Consider the following 19,633-nt stretch of genomic DNA (forward strand, 5'->3'; position numbering starts at 1 on the left):
AGAGGCAGAAGAGATTAAGAAGAGATGGCAAGATTACACAGAGGAACTATACAAGAAAGAGCTTAACATCCCTGATAACCACGATGGGGTGGTCACTGACCTCGAGCCAGACATCCTGGAATGTGAAGTGAAATGGGCCTTAGGAAGTTTGAGCAACAACAAAGCTAGTGGAGGCAACAGTATTCCAGCTGAGCTATTCAAAATGTTAAAAGATGATGCAGTAAAAGTGCTACATTCAATATGCCAGCAAATTTGGAAAACTCAACAGTGGCCACAGGATTGGAAAAGGTCAGTTTACATTCCGATCCCGAAGAAGGGCAGTGCAAAAGAATGTTCAAACTACTGCACCATTGCACTCATTTCACATGCTAGCAAAGTTATGCTCAAAATCCTACAAGCTAGGCCCCAGCAGTATGTAGACCAAGGACTACCAGAAGTACAGGCAGGATTTCGAAGAGGGAGATGAACTAGAGATCAAATTGCCAACATACGCTGGATCATGGAGAAAGCTAGGGAGTTCCAGAAAAACATCTACTTCTGCTGCATTGACTATGCTGAAGCCTTTGAATGTGTGGATCAGAACAAATTGTGGCAAGTTCTTAAAGAGATGGGAGTCCCTGACCATCTTATTTGTCTCTTGAGAAACCTATATGTGAGTCAAGAAACAACAGTGAGAACGACACGGAACCACTGATTGTGTTGTGATGTGTCAGCTCACAGTTATAAATGACCCACACTTATGCAGGCAATAAAACTAAAGTCTTTTATTGCTACTTTTCTACAAGATTTACGATGCTACGGATAAGCTCTACTGCAATGCTCTTTACAAGTTAGTTGTTATCTTCTCTAGTGACATCCCTCAGGGAACCCACATGGAATTAACTTTCTTTGTCCCTCCTTTCCCTCCTGAGGTGGGACAAAGCCTCCTTTTGTTCCAATCCGCGTAAGCTAGTCTAAGAGTTGAGTGAGTCAAAACTATCCCGCCTCCTGCATCATCTGTATCTTGTTCAGAAGACTCAGCTGGAGGAAAGGGGGTATCCTGCCCACGTTCTTCAGGGGCAGAATGTGTAGTGTCTTCTCCCTCAGGGCCCTCGTGGTCGGACTGAGGCGTGGCTGTTTGCCCAAGGGGTAAAGGGTCAGGATGAGGGACGGCTATCTGTTCAGCTACTCCCAAGCCAGGTTATGGAAGGGTCACTTGGCCACAGGGCCTCAAGTATAAGTCCTCCTGTTCTGATGTCTGATTCTCTCTTTGGGCGTTTGACTCTTCCTCATGAGGTGCCGCCTCTGTTGAGGTGTCAGGCATGACGGATTGGCTCAAAATTGAGAAAGGAGTTCGGCAAGGCTGTATACTGTCGCCCTGCCTATTTAACTTATATGCAGAGCACATCATGAGAAAGGTGGGGCTAGATGAATCACCAGTTGGAATTAAGATTGCTGGGAGAAATATCAACAACCTCAGATATGCAGATGATACCACTCTCATGGCAGAAAGTGCAGAGGAACTAAAGAGCCTCTTGATGCGGGTGAAGGAGGAGAGCACAAAAGTTGGCTTGAAACTCAACATTAAGAAAACTAAGATCATGGCATCTGGTCCTCTCACTTCCTGGCAAATAGATGGGGAAGAAATAGAGGTAGTGACAGATTTTATTTTCCTGGGCTCCAAGATCACCACAGACGGGGACTGCAGCCAAGAAATTAAAAGACGCTTGCTCCTGGGGAGGAAAGCTATGGCAAATCTAGACAGCATACTAAAAAGCAAAGACATCACCCTGCCCACAAAAGTGCGTATAGTCAAGGCTATGTTTTTCCCAGTTGCAATGGTTTTCCCAGTTGCAATGGTTTTCCCAGTTGCAATGGGAGCGAACCAGCGCATCAGATGGCCCCACCTCCATCCACGCCACCTGGAGCCCGCCTCGCCCGGAACTTGCCACTGCTCCGTCGCCCACTGCTGCCGCTGTCGCCCCGAGGCCAGGACCTCTGGCCTAGGCCCCTGCTCCGGCCCGCTTCCCCACACGTGTGTGAGAGACACGCCGGGACAGGGTGGGGCACGGGGAGGGGCCCTGCCGCCTACAAAGCGCCGGCGGTGACTGTGGCTGGCGGCCGAACGGCAGCGGCCTAAGGGTGGTGACGCCGCTGTTTGGGGGCCGTTCAGGGGCCGAGCGGGGGGCTGGGCTGGCCGGTGGCTTTGGTGGTGGCTTTGGTTTCATCTGTGGCCTAGCAGTGGATTAAAGTAGGATGTTTTTAGTAATTTTAAGTGTCGGTTTTAGGTTGCTTTTAATTGGTGCGTCTCGTGCTTTACTATGATGTCACCTGGGGAGCATGTGGGCGCCGCCATTGGGGTGGTGATGGGCAATGGACGTTATGGCATTGGAGGTCTAATGGGTCTGCATAGAAGAAGGAGGGACAGGTGGTTAACACCTGTCCCTCTTTCTGGTTATTCCCCCAGCCGGCGAGTTCCAGGTAGACTTGTCAGCTGCCCCCCGGGCCTGTTGGTGCTGCTGCTTAATGCCAGGTCTGTCCAAAATAAGGCAACACTCATCCATGATTTGATTATGGATGAGAGGGCCGACCTGGCTTGTATCACAGAGACCTGGGCGGGTGCGGGGGGGGGGATGTCGCCCTCTCACAACTGTGCCCACCCCGGTACCTGGTCCAGCACCGACCACGCCTGGAGGGGAGGGCGGGGGTCGCTCTGGTTTATCGAGCTTCTGTTTCCCTTGTGGGGCTTCCTGCCTTCTTGAGGCTGGGGCTGGAGTGCCTCCACTTGGTGTTGGGCAACCGAGACAGACTGGGGATTCTGCTTGTGTACCGTGCACCCTCCTGCCCAACAGACTCCCTGCCTGAGCTGACGGAGATCATCTCGGACCTGGTGTTGGAGACTCCCAGGATGTTGGTCCTGGGGGACTTCAATCTCCATGCCGAGACAGTTCTAACCGGGGCGGCTCAGGACTTCATGGCCTCCATGGTGGCCATGGGGCTGTCTCAACACGTCAGTGGCCCGACCCATGAACGTGGGCACACTCTGGACCTGGTTTTCTTGACGGGGCAGGAAGACGGTGATCTGAGGGTGAGGAATTTAAGTTTGACACCCTTGTCATGGTCAGATCACTTCCTCATGAGGTTTGAGCTCGAGAGCAGCCTTTCCCTCTGTAAGGGTGCAACCAGATTGTATTGGTCCGCCCCCGGAGCCGGATGGATCCTGATGGATTCCTGAAAGCTCTGGTGATCGTGTCGATGCCCTGGTTGAATTGTGGAATGGGGAGATGACCAGGACTATCGAAACGATCGCTCCCAAGCGTCCTCTCCCACCTGACAGAGCCCGTTCATCTCCTTGGTATACACCTGAATTACGGGCAATGAAGCAGGTTGGGAGACGTCTAGAGCATAGGTGGAGGAGATCACGGGGTGAATCTGACCGAACACACTTAAGAGCCCATTATCGGGCCTATACTGTGGCGGTGAGGATGGCGAAGAAGAAATTCTTCCATTGCCTCCTCACAATGCCATCTGGTGGAGCTCTTTCAGGTGGTGCAAGGGCTGATACATCTGGGCCCAAAGAAAAATCTTGTACCACCCTCAAAGGCCCGCTGTGATGACTTTGCTATGCATTTCAGGGAGAAAATCGCTCAGATTCGTCACGAGCTTGACTCTACTATTGAACCAGATTCTACCGAGGAGATGCCAACGACACCGTCGAGTCCACAATTAATGGATGAATTTCAGTTGTTGCGGCCTGATGATGTGGACAAGGTGCTTGGACAAGTACGCCCCACCACCTACTTACTAGACCCATGCCCATCTTGACTACTTAAGAAAGCCAAGGACAGGATTGGGACCTGGATCCTGGAGGTGGTCAATGTCTCTTTAAGAGATGATCGGGTACCTTCCTCTTTAAAAGAGGCGGTAGTCCAGCCAGTCCTAAAAAAGGCATCCCTGGATCCAGAGGTGGCTGCCAATTATAGACCGGTGGCCAATATCCCGTTCCTGGGCAAGGTGCTAGAGCGGGTGGTGGCGGGACAACTCCAAGCACTCTTGGATGAAACTGATTATCTGGACCCATTTCAGTCCAGCTTCAGACCCGGGTACGACTCTGAATCTGCCTTGGTCATCCTGTACGATGATCTGTGCAGGGAGAGAGACAGGGGGAGTGCGTCCCTGTTAGTTCTCCTGGACCTCTCAGCGGCTTTCGATACCATACCAAAGAGGCGGTAGTCCAGCCAGTCCTAAAAAAGGCATCCCTGGATCCAGAGGTGGCCGCCAATTATAGACTGGTGGCCAATATCCCGTTCCTGGGCAAGGTGCTAGAGCGGGTGGTGGCGGGACAACTCCAAGCACTCTTGGATGAAACTGATTATCTGGACCCATTTCAGTCCAGCTTCAGACCCGGGTACGACTCTGAATCTGCCTTGGTCACCCTGTACGATGATCTGTGCAGGGAGAGAGACAGGGAGAGTGCGTCCCTGTTAGTTCTCCTGGACCTCTCAGCAGCTTTCGATACCATCGACCATGGTATCCTTCTGAATAGGCTAGCAGGATTGGGAGTTGGAGGCACCGCGTGGCGGTGGTTCTGCTCCTATCTCAACGGCTAATTTCAGAAGGTGGTGCTGGGAGACTATGGTTCTGCACCATGGCAGTTATGCCATGGAGTTCCGCAGGGGTCCATTTTGTCCCCCTTGCTATTCAACATCTACATGAAACCACTGGGAGAGGTCATCAGGAAGTGTGGGCTGCAGAATCATCAGTGCGCTTGATGATACCCAGCTCTACCTCTCGTTTTCCAGCAATCCAGGTGAGGCAGTGGCTGTGCTGAACCGGTGCCTGGCCGAGGTAATGGGTTGGGTGAGGGCCAATAAACTGAAGCTCAATCCAGACAAGACGGAGGTCCTGTTGGTGGGTGGTTCAGGACTCAGGATGGGGGACTTGGGCCTTGTCCTAAATGGGGTTGCACTCCCTCTGAGGGACAGGGTTCACAGCTTAGGAGTGCTCCTCGACCCTGAGCTGTCTTTAGATGCTCAGGTGACGGTGGTGGCGAGGAGTGCTTTCCTTCAGCTTTGGCTGATCCAACAGCTGTGTTCCTTCCCGGAGAACAACTGCCTGGCGACAGTGACACACGCGTTGGTAACTTCCCGATTAGATTTCTGCAACGCGCTCTATGTGGGGCTACCCTTGAAGATGGTCCAGATACTTCAATTGGTGCAGAATAGAGCTGCCAGGCTGCTGACGGGGACTGGGCATTGTTCTCATATAACCCCAGTTCTCTGTCAGCTCCACTGGCTCCTGATTGAAGTCCGGGCCCAATTCAAGGTGTTGGTTATGAACTATAAAGCCCTCAACGGCTTGGGTCCTGGGTATCTAAAGGAACGCTTGTGTCCATATATGCCCTCCCGCCCCTTGAGATCAACAACAGATGCCCTTCTCCAGGAACCCTCTGTGAAAGATATTAGGAGGGTGAGTACCTGGAGGAGGGCTTTCTCTGCAGTGGCGCCCCATCTATGGAATGCGCTCCCCAGAGAGGTCTGCCTGGCGCCGTCGTTATTTGTTTTTCGGCACCAGGCTAAGACCTTTTCATTTAAAACTTATTTTAATTGTTAATTTATTGGTTATTTATAGGATTTAAAATCTTTTAAGCCGAGATGCACCGGGTTTTAATATTTTTATTGTATAATTTGTTATATTTGTATATTTTGTTCTTGTTGTGAGCCTCCCCGAGACTTTGTTGTGATGGGGGCGGCATAAAAATGTTTTAAATAAATAAATAAATGTATGGCTGTGAAAGTTGGACCATAAGGAAGGCTGAGTGCCAAAGAATTGAGGCCTTTGAATTGTGGTGCTGGCGGAGACTTCTGCAAGTCCCTTGGACAGCCAGGTGATCAAACCGGTCAGTCCTAGAGGAGATCAACCCTGACTGCTCTTTAGAAGGCCAGATCCTGAAGATGAAACTCAAATACTTTGGCCACCTAATGAGAAGGAAGGACTCCCTGGAGAAGAGCCTAACGCTGGGAACAATAGATGGCAAAAGAAGAAGGGGATGGCAGAGAATGAGGTGGTTAGATGGAGTCACTGAAGCAGTTGATGTGAGCTTGAGTGGACTCTGGGGGATGGTAGAGGACAAGTAGGCCTGGAGGGATGTTGTCCATGCGGTCGTGATGGGTCGGACACAACTTCGCGACTAACAACAACAACCAGGCAAAGCTTTCTGAGGAGTGTATTCCATAGATGGGACACTATGGCAGAGAAGGTCCTTCTCCAGGTAGCCACTCTCCTAATCTCCTTCTAGGAGGGCTTCCAGAGCAGGGCCTCCACCTCAGATCTCAAGGGGCAGGAGGACACATAGGGAAGAAGGTGTTCCTTCAGGTACCCAGCCCCTAAGCTGTTTAGAGCTTTATAGGTCATCACCAGTACCTTAAATTGGGCCCAGACTTCAATTGCCAGGCAGTGTAATTGCTACAGGTCCAGTGTTATATGTGAGTACCTGTCTGTCCCCATTAATATCCTGACAGCTCTATTCTGGACCAGCTGAAGTATCCAGACCGTCTTCAAGGGCAGTCCCACATAGACCATGTTACAGTAATCTAATCAGGAAGTTACCGGAGTGTGGGTCACTGTTGCTAGGCAGTGCTCATCCATCTGTCTGTCATAGTAAGGCTGAACATGGAAGCTTTATTCACTTATCATGGCTGGCAGATGTTAATAGCTGTGTCCCCCATGAGTTTGTCCAATTATTTTATAGCCACCGACATCAAAATCTTAGCAGTGGGACATAACATCTTAAACAGCTGCTGGGATTTTTTTCCCTTACCGTGTTCACATTTTGCTTCTCCCTGGAAAGGCCAGAGTAGTTTGTACGGTCCATGTAGATGAATAACCAATGAGGCTATATTGCCAGTTGCCAAGCCATTCACAGGGGTTCTCCATTAACATGTTCCTCTGACTGCCATTTTCTTCCTTCTGTTTTGCTCTCTGCTCTCCTTATCTGTTCTTTCCTATTTGGCTGCACTGTGCTGATGTTAGATGGAGAGGGACTACAGCAAGGGGAAGAGAGTGGGGATTGGCAAGTAGAGCAAATTTTTAAGCCCTCTGGGATCTCTGGAGACATGGGGATGGTGTTAATGTCAGTGGATCATGGTGTGGGAAGTGAACTCAGTATCCCCCTGCCCTCATGACATGTGTCGTCAGCTACTGCTACCTGTTATCGGACTTGGTTCACATGATGCAATGAGCTGAGTGTTTTACAGCCCATGGGTACTTATTCAGAACAGCAGCTCTGTCATATAATAGCTATGAATTAAAAGTAATCTAGCAGATTTACTGAGGATGGTTGATTTTTGCTTCCTTTTTAAAAATTACAATAGTTTTAAAGCACTGCCTAAAGCACTGGAGAAGTGAAGATACTTAACTGGAGTACAAGTATTATCTATGGGTAACCAAAAAAAAACAACCAAAAAAGGGAAAAGATAAGTACCGAGGGGAAATTATGAGCTTGCTGAAATATAGGCAAAAGATTTATGGAGCTAAGAAGTGTATGATATATGGGAACGATGCACTCAGTATTCACCTCCACACATTTTTAAAGTGAAAAGAGGTTTTTGAAGGTGCAAAATGTACCCTCAGCTCAAGTATATAATTGCTAGAATCTGCTTGCCACTTTTCCTCATCTAATCTGCACATTGGACATATTTTTTATAAAAATCCTCATAGTGTGAGCCCTCCGTGAAAGTATCAAGTGGTGAGAATCTCAGTGTCACAGTACTGAAAAATCAGCAAGAGTCTTACTTTTTTTTCACATCCTGGGTATTTCAGAGAGGGAATAGGTGCCTTTTGCCAAGCAGTCAGGACTGTGCTCCCTGTTTATCCATGCTGGGTGGCAATGGCAGCTGTCAGCACAGTCAAGCAAAACAGTGAAAGTCTGGCTTCCTCTGTAAGGTGCACCCATTTTCTTTTCTCTCCCCTCCACCTATCATTCTGATCAAGGGAATGAGAGAGATTCCTGATGTTGTATATAGCCCTCTTGTTTTCACCCTGAATGGAGACTGAAGGTGAAGGAACTGTGCCCCATTGCCAGGGTGGACATATCCTGTCTTCCCCACAACACCTTCCTCTATACAATGCTCACATCTTTTGCACCTCCTCAGTCAGACAAATCACTGACCAACAGCAATCCATCTTGGCTGGCTTCTGCTTCAGTTTATTGGTCCTTCAGTCCATTACTGACTCCAAGTACCTGTTCAGTACTTCCATCACCTCACCTGAAAAGGAAGGTTAGAGATAGGTGTCACTGCTGTACTGATAACACCTTACTTCAAAGACTCAGCTGAGCTCAGTGGTTTCATGTAGATGTTAACAAAATAGGAGACAACAGAGAGCCCTGTAGAACCCCCACAGCATACATGTTCGGGTGCCAGCACCACCTTCTGGAACTGGTCCATCAGGGAGGACAGAAGTGCTGGCGACTGGTCCAAAAGAACTCCACCGAAAATGGTACTGGCCATTGCCATTGGTAGTGTGCTGGACAGTGTAATATGAAGTCAGATTTGAAACACAAAAGCAAGAAGTAATCGTAATTTGAAAGAGTGGGAGTTGAAAGGCATGGAGACACCTTTTTCTTTCTCCATCCCTGCTGTAGCCCATCCAACAAGCCTAAAGAGTTCTAATTATAGAAAATCATCCTTTCAGAAAAATACAGTTTAGCCTGTGAGTTTCAAAGCTAAAAATATATATTAAAAAAACAAGAGAAGACATTCTGTTGTTATACATGCAGCAGATGCATTGCACACAAGGGAGCCATTATGAACAGAATGAGTGAATGCAATTAACAGTGCTAAAGTGACTAAGCATTACTTATAAAATCACTATGGATCCAAGTGAAGCTACTGGTATATTCAAATTAGCTTCTTTAGCAGCAAGAAACACAATGTCATGTAATTTTTCATAATGGTAGGACATTAGGATGCTACCCCCCAATGTTTCATAATTGAAAAAATTATCCTTTGTTTAATATATTTTCTAGAGAAAGACATTGGATGGGATCTCATAATTTTAAGCTGCTGCTCTTGAAGAATAAAGAGCTGATTACACATGGCTATCTTTTTTAGGACTCAGTGATGCTTGGACAAGTGTTGAGATACACATTGAACTTCACCTTGTGAAAATGTTCAGAAAATATTTAGATCCCTACCCGAGCTAGCTTCCAAACAATAAATGTTTCAAATGTAGAGACTGGCATTAAAGAGGTGAAATGTGCCATGCTGTTACTCTTGTTGTTTTAAAATAAATTTAAACCATTTTACAGCACAGTCGGAAACATGATTATTTGAAAATACATTCTACTGGGTGCAAGAGGTGCATTTCTCGCTTGTGATAGCAGCAGTAGGATCTAGCAAACACATGGGTGACCGATCACAGTGATGTTCCCATGCCAACGCTGTACTTGCCCAGGGACACTACAAGTCCAGGGGAATGCTAAATAAAAGCAGTTAACAGATTAATTGGCCTTTTATTTAATAGAATATACACCCAATTTATTATAAACATTTCAAATTCCAAATGAGACTTCAAATACAAATGTGGATTGAATAAAATATATACATTTACTGGGTTGAATCCAAATTTAGTTTCCCTTTGAAATCAATGTGAAAATTGGTTATAACTTAAGGTAAGTCCTGTTGATTTACATGGGATTGAGGTACAACTAATATCATCCACAAATCCACTCCATCATAAAAAGTTAGGTAGAGAAGCATTGGGCCATCACGTATTTGCCCGCTTATGGCCATCATTCAGATGAGGCAATCTTATGGTCCCACCAGCTGGCTTATGCTGCAATGATGCCAGCATAGCATGGCTGGGACCTTGTGCACTCCCAGCAGACAAAGTGCAAAGAAAATGATAGCACTCTGAAAGACAGATGATGTAACAATTCTGACAGGCATGATCCTGGCACGCATAGGAACATCACAGGCATACACTGGTCATGCTGATGACAGCGCCATATTAGCCATCAATTGATGGGAACAATCCAGAACTGGGTTTGCACCACATGACAACCACAAAGGGCTGTTCTATGCAGATCTGCATATGCACATCCTGACAGAGTAGTTTTTGTGAGGCTGAGAAAGAAGTTATAAGTGTGCAAAAAGAATCATAGCTTAGTGAAGGAACCGATGTTCTTCATGCAGAAGGTTCAGTCCTCATCCTTTTCAGATGGGATTGGCCTTTAAACACAGTGATCTACTGCCCAGCAGTATAGATGACACTGTGCTGGATGAGCCAATGGACAGATTCTGGTAGCTTCCTGTATTTCTAATACGGACTTGGTGGTAAACCCCACTGAATGCAATGAGACTTCTTTGAAAATCTATGTAAGATAGTAAGCCTGGCAGTAACCACTAGAACATGCGTGATTATGATTGCAGCAGAATGTATTTTTCTTCACATAACAGAAAATAAAAATAGTCTAATATGAAGAGGAAGGCCAGTATTGTATTCCATAGGTAAATTTGGGCTTCTCTGTGAATAGGTTTCAATTAATATTTTTAGACATTAGCCTAAATTTTCCTCATTGCTTTTCAGAAAAACGAATGGCTGTGTTTGAACTGCCAAACTCAGAGGCTGCTAGAAGGAAGCCTAGGAGACCCTGCTCCAATGCCACTGCCTGCTCCAAAGCAACAGCCAACAGGATCCCCCCGACACCAACCTGGAGCAAGTGGTCAGCAACAAAGAGGAACAACTCCACTTGTAACACCCCAGCCACCTGAAGCATTAGCTCCTCAAGACAAGCACCTTTCACATCTCAGGACTTCAGAAAAGAGCAAATTACCAAGTACTGCCCAAGAAAAAAAACCTCCTGCTCCATCAGAAGGAAAGCCACTGCCCAAACTACCCGAAGAGCCTCCAAAAGCTGCTGAAATTCCATTGCCAAAGGGGAAAACCACGGCCACAAAACCAGAAGCAGATATCAAAGAGAGCACGACCACATCTGAGTCTCCGAGAATAAGAGAACAGGAGGTAAGGATATTTTCAGTGGACATAATGGTTTATTTATGGACACAGTAACCCAAATAGCATGTCAAAGCAGGCAGTTCCTGGGTTGTTTATTTGTGGGGAGTTTCTTGTTAGAACAAATAGGGATGGTTTAATCCATACACAACCCAGAATTTCTGGGTTCAAATATAACAAAAATTGAAATAAAAATGTAACATATGTGGCTTGTATACTCCATTCCTTGCACAATTTCTGGGTTAGCAACCCAGGAATTGCCTATCATGATATGTGATATGGATTGATAGTTTATTCTATAATGAGACATAAATATCCTAAGTACCAAGAGAAAAAAAGTTTGCATAAGTGATTTCAGCTGGTAATCAAATTGAGGATAATTATCTAACAATAGTCAGATGGGTTATAATCTTAAATCAAATAGTTCCCTTTATACAAAAGTACCACATTTGCAAGAGGATGGAACATTTTGGTTTTCTTCTTTTGTTTTTGTTTTTTCCTGAGAAACTGGAGAAAAGTTGCTTGCCACTCTTCAAAATCATCTATAGCTTCAGAAATATACTTCCCTGAGATGAAGTATAACTGGCTATTGCTCACAGAAAAAAAATCCTGCCAATACAACTTTGGATTGCAGTTACACTAGTGCCAAAATACATACAATTTATTTTCAAGTTACCTCTTAATAGATTAATGAGAGAAAGCATAATTAATTTTAATTGGGACAAGGTAATTTACAGTCAGACCAAGGATCTGTCTTATTTGTATCTAACAGCAGTCCTCTGGATGCTTCTGGGAGGCTTAACGCATGAAGGTGTTTCCTCTTGGTCGCCAGTATTTCATAGTCACATAAGTATACTTCTCTGTACATTGAGGTTCCACCTGATTACCCTGCCTAATGGCAATTGAATTAGAAAACAATCCTATCTGTGTGAAGTTTGGGGAGCAAAGTGCTGGACTGTTTACTGCTTCTAAAGTCCTACTGGCTTCTGCCAGCCAGGTCAGGCAGTGAAAGGTGGAACAGATGCACCTTTTTCCTGTGAAAGGATTGGACTTTTTAAATTTCCTCTTCATTGTTTCCAAAGAGAGAGAAAATTCCTTCAGCACTTCAGGCTGGTGTAGGCAAAGGTCCCAATCCTGGTCCTTACAGGGGGATGGAGGGGCCTTGGATACAGCAGAGCAAAGGTCATCTCTGCCCTCTGCTGTTTAAAGCCTCCATTTCTGGGCTTACAACCCACAGGAACTCTGCCAGTGGTAAATTTATGCCAGTAGAGATTACCTCAGATGTAACTGGTACTTGGGGCAGGTAATACATGCCTAACACCAGCAGATCTCCTCTCTGGTCGATCCAAAGGTAGAAATTGCTCTGAAATTTGTTAAATTTTATATTTTTAAAATTATTAAAAATCTCAAGGCAGCTTACACTAAAATCCAATGCATAATAAATAGCTTAAAAACAGAATGACAATAGCACCTTTAAAAATTTTGTAAGAGCCACTTTCAAATATCACTGAAGTAAAAATAGAGATAACAAGGAGCAGCAGAGAAAACAGAACTCATGGTCAAACACCTTTTTAAATAAGAAGGTTTTTGACCTCCAGTGAAAGACCCTTAACAACCTTTTGTCAGTAGGGTGTTCTCCACCAAGAAGGGCCTTTCTCGCATTCCTGCCATAGGCACTTCAGAAGGAGAAGGGCCTCTCTGGAGGTTCGCACAACCTGGCAGATGTGTATGGGGAAAGCTGGCCTGGTCCCAAGGTGTCTAAAATGCCATCCTTAATCAGCTTGTTGTGTTCTTTAAAAAAAAAAAAACAACAACTGAGATAGTTGTCATCAACAAATCATGTACCAATTATTTCTACAATCAGCAGCAATATTTTGTATATGCCCTGAACCAGCAGCCAATGAGTTTCTCTCTTGATTACATTACAGTTTGTTTTTACATAGTGATTTGAGACATAGTTTATAAAAGAGGCCATTCAGTAGCCTTTTTTCCTGTTGGATTCTGCTTTAATGCCATTATATTTTTAGGGAGAAACCACATTATACACCAGGGGTGGGCAACCTATTGGCCTATGGCTACATGCAAACCTTGGCCTAATTTCATGCAGTCCTCCCTCTAATTTGAAAAGCCTCTGCATGCATTCAGTTCCAGCTTGTGGCAAGAGCACTCTGGCTCTTTCCTGGCAGCCTGCTGGGTGGGAACTGAAAGACTGATGGGAGACTGAAAAGGGATGGGAGAAAGAAGAAAAGTGTGATCCACCCATCTTTGGTCTCACCCACTGCCAGCTTTGGCCTTTCCCACTGACTGTGTCAAGGTTAGTGGACTGTATCCCACAGACTCAAACATTCAAACCAATATATAAGTTTGATTTAAACAAAGAATTGTGTATCGAGCTCTCTTGGGCAGTGGCTTCTGTTTCCTCAAGCTGGCAGCAGTGGCTGTTGCCTCAACAGCTTCCTGGTTCCTCCTAGGAAGCACAGCCCATTTGGGCTGAATCCAGAAGTACTTTCACAGTGTTATGCTGGCAGTGCAGCAATTCCTGGGAGGAAATGCCAGCCTCAAAAAAAAAAAAAAAAAGTTGCTCACCCCTGCAGTACAATCACAAATGTTTAGCTGCAGACCAATCTCTCTCCCCTGCCCCTTACTTCGTTTTAAAAGCTGCTTTGGAATGAAGTTTATCCAGCCAATTACATTATAGTCAAATTGGGTGCCTTTAAATAAAATGGGCATCTGTGAAGTCCATAGTTATTTAATTATTTATTTATTGAATTTATAGATCGTGCCAATTGTCCATATCAGGTCCTATTAATTAGCATTCTGTATTGGATAGTGTTACATTAGCACTAGCAGGGTTTAACCAGAGAATGTGGAAGCCCCAGTCAAACAAGGTAGAATGTTAGGTGCCATCTGCACAGTATGAGGCTAATTGTGAGATGCTCCAGAGAAAAACGAAAGTAAAATTGAGTGCCTGAAGAAGAGGTGAGAAGCACTTGCTAGCAGAAGGCTCAGTGAGTGTGAAAGTGAGCAGGCCAGAAAAAGCGCTGAAGACAAGCCCAGGGTATTTAGCAGCAGAGTGTCATTTAAATGTGCTTCCTCTCTCACCATCCAGTCCTCAAGACAGCCTCCCAGGATGGGCAGCAGGGCACTTTTTCCTCAGAAGTCTGCACAGCAAGCCTTCACTTCTGCTGTTAAAGAAAAACATCCTTTATACAGACTCTTGCTGTTGTTTTCAATAGAATGTTTTTGACAAACACGTGGACTAATTCTGTGTTCCATCGCTGTAAGGCCTTCCTTTCTCCCCAGTGGCAAGTTGGGAGCATTTATTAGTACTGACAGCGCTTAACACCTGTTCGGTATGAGCTCCATGGGAATCCCCAATTATGCAGAACTATTCCGCTGCCAATATTTTGATTGAGGTATCGATTAAATGCAAACTTTTACTTGTGCCACTGCCTGATAAGCTTCCTTTATCTCTTGGGGTATTTCTGCATAATTGCCAGACCCTGAAATTAAGCTCTGTAGAGTGGTTGCCGCCCCCAGAAACTGTGATTAGTTGGCCTTTTTGCCCTCACTGTTATTTTGTCAGCCAACTTTGGCACCTGCAGTGTAGGAATTAAGATCTTTCATCTCTTGCCTTTCATGATATGAAGAAAATTCCTTTCCTGATCTCAAATTCTCATAATAGGTTCCCTGAGTTTCATGTGAAGATTTTAAAATGTCAGTGGCTGCATGTGGGATTGCAGTCTCTGCACCAACGTTCGCTGCAGCTCAAGGAATAAACATAGCACTTAGCTGAACTAAGTATGATTGCTAAAATGCCCTTTCAGACCAATTTCTGCTAGAAGGAATTTGTCAACAAGAATGGGAGTAGAATATGTATTCCAAGCACAATGCCTTCTTTTTCAAATGAAGGATGTTCATCAGATATTTGCATGGAATAGTACACAGTGAGGCCAAACTGCAGAACATTAAGTCCTGTTGGCAACCTGAAACAATGAGCAGGATCCTTCTTCTTGTTCTGTTTATAATGGCTGCCCCCCGCAGCATGCTGCTGAGTTACTGGGGCAGAAGTGGTTCATTCTATTACTCTGTAAGCATGAGTAGAGAAACCCCTTAGGAAGGAGGATCAGTGGTGGGTGCCGTGATGGGGATAGGAGCCCTAAGATTGCATGGTGCAGGTTTTTGCCTTGGAAGACTTTTTTTTTTTTTAATTCTCCGGTTAATGCTTTTTGGTTTTGGAACTGGGAAGAGGTATCATATCACTACACTTTTATGGTTGTGTTTGCCAAATTCTACCCTAAACATGTATAAAGGATAGTTACTTGGGAAAAGAAAGCATAGCACTGACAAATTACTCTTGATGCTTTGCCCACAGAACTTCAAAACCTGACCAGGAAATGGTTCTGCTATCTTTGAGACCCTAGTTAGTCCCTCACACACACTCTACCTATTTGCATTTACAGTTGTATGTAAAACTCACAGCAAACAGGACTCAGAGTGCAGATGACCTGCTGGTTTGACCCCAGTAGAAGCTAAAGCAAGGGAAGACCACAAAAGAGCAGACCTGCCCTCTCCTTCATAGTCCTGCAGTCTCTGTACTCGCTGTGTTTGCTGTGATTCAGAGTCGGTTCTTTGCATGAGAGCAATCAGATATGAAGATGGGTAGCAAAACATAGTAGCTCAGAGGAGAGGGAGGGAGGGAGTGGAGGGAGGGTCTGAAAGTTTTCACCTAAGCCCTCTCCAGGATGTACTGAAACAGAGAAATCTGTTTCAATTTGATGGATGGGTTGGGGAGTATGGGGACTTCCATTTCTAAGATGGATTACATTTTGCACATTTTAACTGCTAATGATTTTTTTTAAGTACACCAAAGCTACTGTGCAATTTGTGCAAATCAGCCAATTCTGCACAAATCATGGTATAGTCGCAGGGTTTTCGGTACTTATCTGTGCATACTACTTTCGTGGTTTTTTAAAATGTGCAAATAGCCTTTCACCTTAGAGATGAAAATCTGCAAGCTGACTCAATTTGCACCACACTGAGTTGGCACCAGCGCCAGGCCAACAACCCAGAATATGGTGGGGGGGGGTATTTTGAAATCAATCCAATGTTCACACGCCTATCAGATTTCTCACAGATCTCTATATCAAAGCTATACTTGAATTGTATACCCAAGTGATGTGCTCTCCCGTCCAGGATCCCTGAAATGAGCTGCTAGAGCTGGAGTCTACAGGCAGAAGGTGCCGCTCTGCTGGCAAAGGCAAAAGGCTATGCTCCCACTTTTTATACCATGCCCACTATTCTAGGACCTTCATAAGGCTAGCCAAGTATAGGGAGCACTGTGCTTATAAAGGCAAAATCCAACAAGGATCCTGATGGTAGTAGACCCAACAAAAGGGATTTAAACAGCCATCTCTAATTTACGCTTAGGTCCTGTTAATTTCAGCAGGTCTATTCTAAATAGTACCTCTCTTGGATTTTACCATTTAAATGTTAAGAAAAAGAATCAGGGTGAGCACAACGGTACTTGCAACCTCTGCTTGTCCTGATACTGTGAACTACCTCTGCCTGCCTCTGGCTCAACCTTCTACCAAAATTTCCTCAAGGCAGAGGCAGCAGTAGCTGGAGTTGTGCCTGGTCCTGACACCTGAGACTTTTGGTCCCAGATTCCTTCATTAGGGAGAAGGCCAGCTACCCTACTCATAGAGCCAAATACATTTTATGTACAACTGGAAGTGAGCCATAATTGAAGCTGTCACCTTGTTCTTTGACAGGTACTTTAAGGCTGGTGCACATGTCACAGCCACCACATGAAGTCTGTTATAAATCATCCTGCACAGCGCCCTGGACCTCGCCTGTGTGCAGTAGTTGGCTCTCCTTGAAGTCTTGGTGGCTTTCTGCATACCACCACAGACTACTTTTTTATCATCATTCATTGTGTCTTGGAGCAGCTTGCCCAGTCTGCACCATGAGCCAATGCAGGCAAATGGTTGCACACAGAGTAAACAGTCACCTGAAGCAATTTAAAGCCACCTCCAGCCTTCCCAGACCCAATCACAGCAGCTGAAGTTGTTCACCCCATCAAGGGATAAAACCCCTTATTAAGAGTACAACATCATTTTATAGCATATTAAGTATATTTAAAAACTCTGATAGAATAATTGCCTTATGACAGCTGGTTATAGCGTCATCTGTGAAGTGGGTTGTTATTTTTTGCTAATGTTCTTGGCAATTAACCATCTAGCTCACACTTTCAAAGATGTACACCAAGCAAATATTTGAAGCAGAATTGTTGTGCACACATATTTGGATAGTTGCTGTGATCTCAGACCATGGATTACCCAACTGTCCTGCAGATGTTGGCAAATATATCATTGTTAGCAAGTCCTATGGATATCTTCAAATAAAGTGGGCAAGGTCCAGCTGTGTTGACCTTTGGGGAAAATGCTTAATATTAGCCATGGTAGCCAAACAGATTTTACCTGCTCAGAGGCACTGCACTTCTGAGGACCAGATGCTTGGGCCAATACCATCAGAGGCACTTACTAGGCTGCCATTGGAAGCAGACTGCTAGGTGAGAAAGACCTTGCCCTGGAAATCCTGTACACTGTTTAAAAATTATTATGAGTACTGAGATGGACTATTTAAATGCATTACTCGACAAGACAGGCATACTTGCCGATGTCTAGTTTATCTTTTCAAGCTAAACATTAGTGAGATGGAAGAACAGATTCAAAGATGACATCAAGGATGCACTGAATTGCAACCCTCATTTATACCTGTGTGTGGTGGGGTGTAAACAGAGTGGACCAAGTATGCAGTAAACAACCTTTAAAAAAAATCAAATGATTTGGTAATATAATGTGGAAGCAGTTTAAGGGACATTGTACATTACAGGGAAACATTCCCTGTTTGTCCTGTTTGTGTTTCTGTGGATATTTCTATGGCATGTAGAAAGAAGGCACATATATGAAAACACAGGTATTAATCACATATATTGAGTTACACCTTTATCCTGCAGACTTCATAATATTGTCCACAGGGACAAACATGGATAAGGAGGAACTTGGTTTGTTGCATAGCATGTGGAGTAGCCCTCACATATACCACTGGTCAGTTTTGATAAGATTTAGCATGGCCCTGATGCAAGTTTGAAATGCAATTACATAGACAAATAGCATATGCAGACTCATCTCCACGAGGGTTTCCCACGCTAGATGATCTTAGGGCTAATATTTCTGTGGTCAAGTTACAGTATGAATGTGCATAATGAGGACTAATGTTCTCCTATTGTGGAAATGTGGGAAATCCTTGGTATTTGTCTTTGCAGATTAGTTAGATTTCAAGGACATTGCACCTTCTCATTGCAAAGGCAACAGTTGTATTTCCTCTAGACTTCAGGCTATGAAAAAAGCTAGAACATACAGCTTTGGAGTTGACCCGCCCTGGGCAAACCAGATGGCTCTTTTTAAAATGGAAGGAACCAGCCAGTAAGATGTGCTGCAGATCTGAGCCCATGACTTGAGGAAAGAGGACACAGATTTACAAAACTGCAGAGTTGGCTGTTTAGATTTTACACATGTTGTGTTTTCCTGAGGACTTGCTGAAATCAGGACCTTTCAGCAGTGGGTGAGTTTAGTGAGGTTTAGCATGAATGTCACCAGTGAAGACCTGGGCTATACTCAAGTACCCTTTTTTTAGAAGTACCAACTTGCATAAAATGAGGTAATTTTTAAAAAGAGAAATAGGCAATGCAGATAATAACCATGGATAACTAACTATCATCAGAACAATCCATCAGAACAAGTCTGAACTGCTAACACAGAATGGGGAAAGGTTTTCATTTAGGTGTTGAGAAAATGTTTTGCTTTTTAAAAATTTAATGTTTTTATTGTGAATTTTTAAAAAATCAAACAAAACCACAAATAAAATAAGAAACAGAAAATGAAATGTTACCATTTTCTTACATTAAATTTTACTGAATCTATTGCAATGAATACCTGTGTACTATGTACCCCTATATATTATATGAAGAGCAATATATGCTACTATTCTTAGGGACAGTTATACACAGGCTTCAACAAAGGCAGCGCAGAGATCTGGGTGCAGGGAAGATGCAATACACCTTGAAACAAGCGCTTCTAGCACAAGTGACATCTGCAGCAGAATAGTATTTGGTTGTAAACAGATTTATCTGGAAAGGTTGTTTTCTCCTGCAGTTTTTCTATATTAACTTGGGAGTAGAGGAAAAGTATTGTGCTGTGCTATTTTTCTCAGGTCAGTTTGTATGTTTATCAAACAAAATCCAAGTACTTGAAAGGTTTGCATAGTCTCTCTGACATCTCAGTAATGAATGCCAGAGTGGAAACTTAAAAATAAAGAATTTAGTTGCCCATTCTCCCTAAAAATTTTCCATGTGATTTTTAAATTATTATTCAAGTTAAAAATGACACTCCTTGGCTTATTGTGGCTAGTGTTATTGGGACTTGGAGGGCTCTATGCCATTCCTGGAATGTCTGAGTTAATTGCAGCTCGGGATTCTTTCAACCCTGTACAATAAAGTAGCCTGTTTTCAAAGCAGTCTTGTAATAGAATCTAATAGGTTATTTTTCCCTTTCTTCTTTGTAGGACTCCAGTA

General features: G+C 44.4%; 1 protein-coding gene across 1 annotated transcript in view; it reads left to right on the top strand.

Annotated features, from left to right (window-relative positions):
- Positions 1-19,633, top strand: part of BSN (bassoon presynaptic cytomatrix protein) — a 235,216-nt gene that overhangs the window by 188,566 nt on the left and 27,017 nt on the right. The window contains exon 4 of the mRNA XM_044451493.1: positions 10,570-11,004. Coding sequence (XP_044307428.1) covers positions 10,570-11,004 — 435 coding nt within the window. The remainder of the gene's footprint in view (positions 1-10,569; positions 11,005-19,633) is intronic.

The sequence above is a fragment of the Varanus komodoensis genome, unplaced genomic scaffold (genome assembly GCF_004798865.1).
Source record: "Varanus komodoensis strain SLA01 unplaced genomic scaffold, ASM479886v1 scaffold6_2, whole genome shotgun sequence".
Classification (NCBI taxonomy): Eukaryota; Metazoa; Chordata; class Lepidosauria; order Squamata; family Varanidae; genus Varanus; species Varanus komodoensis.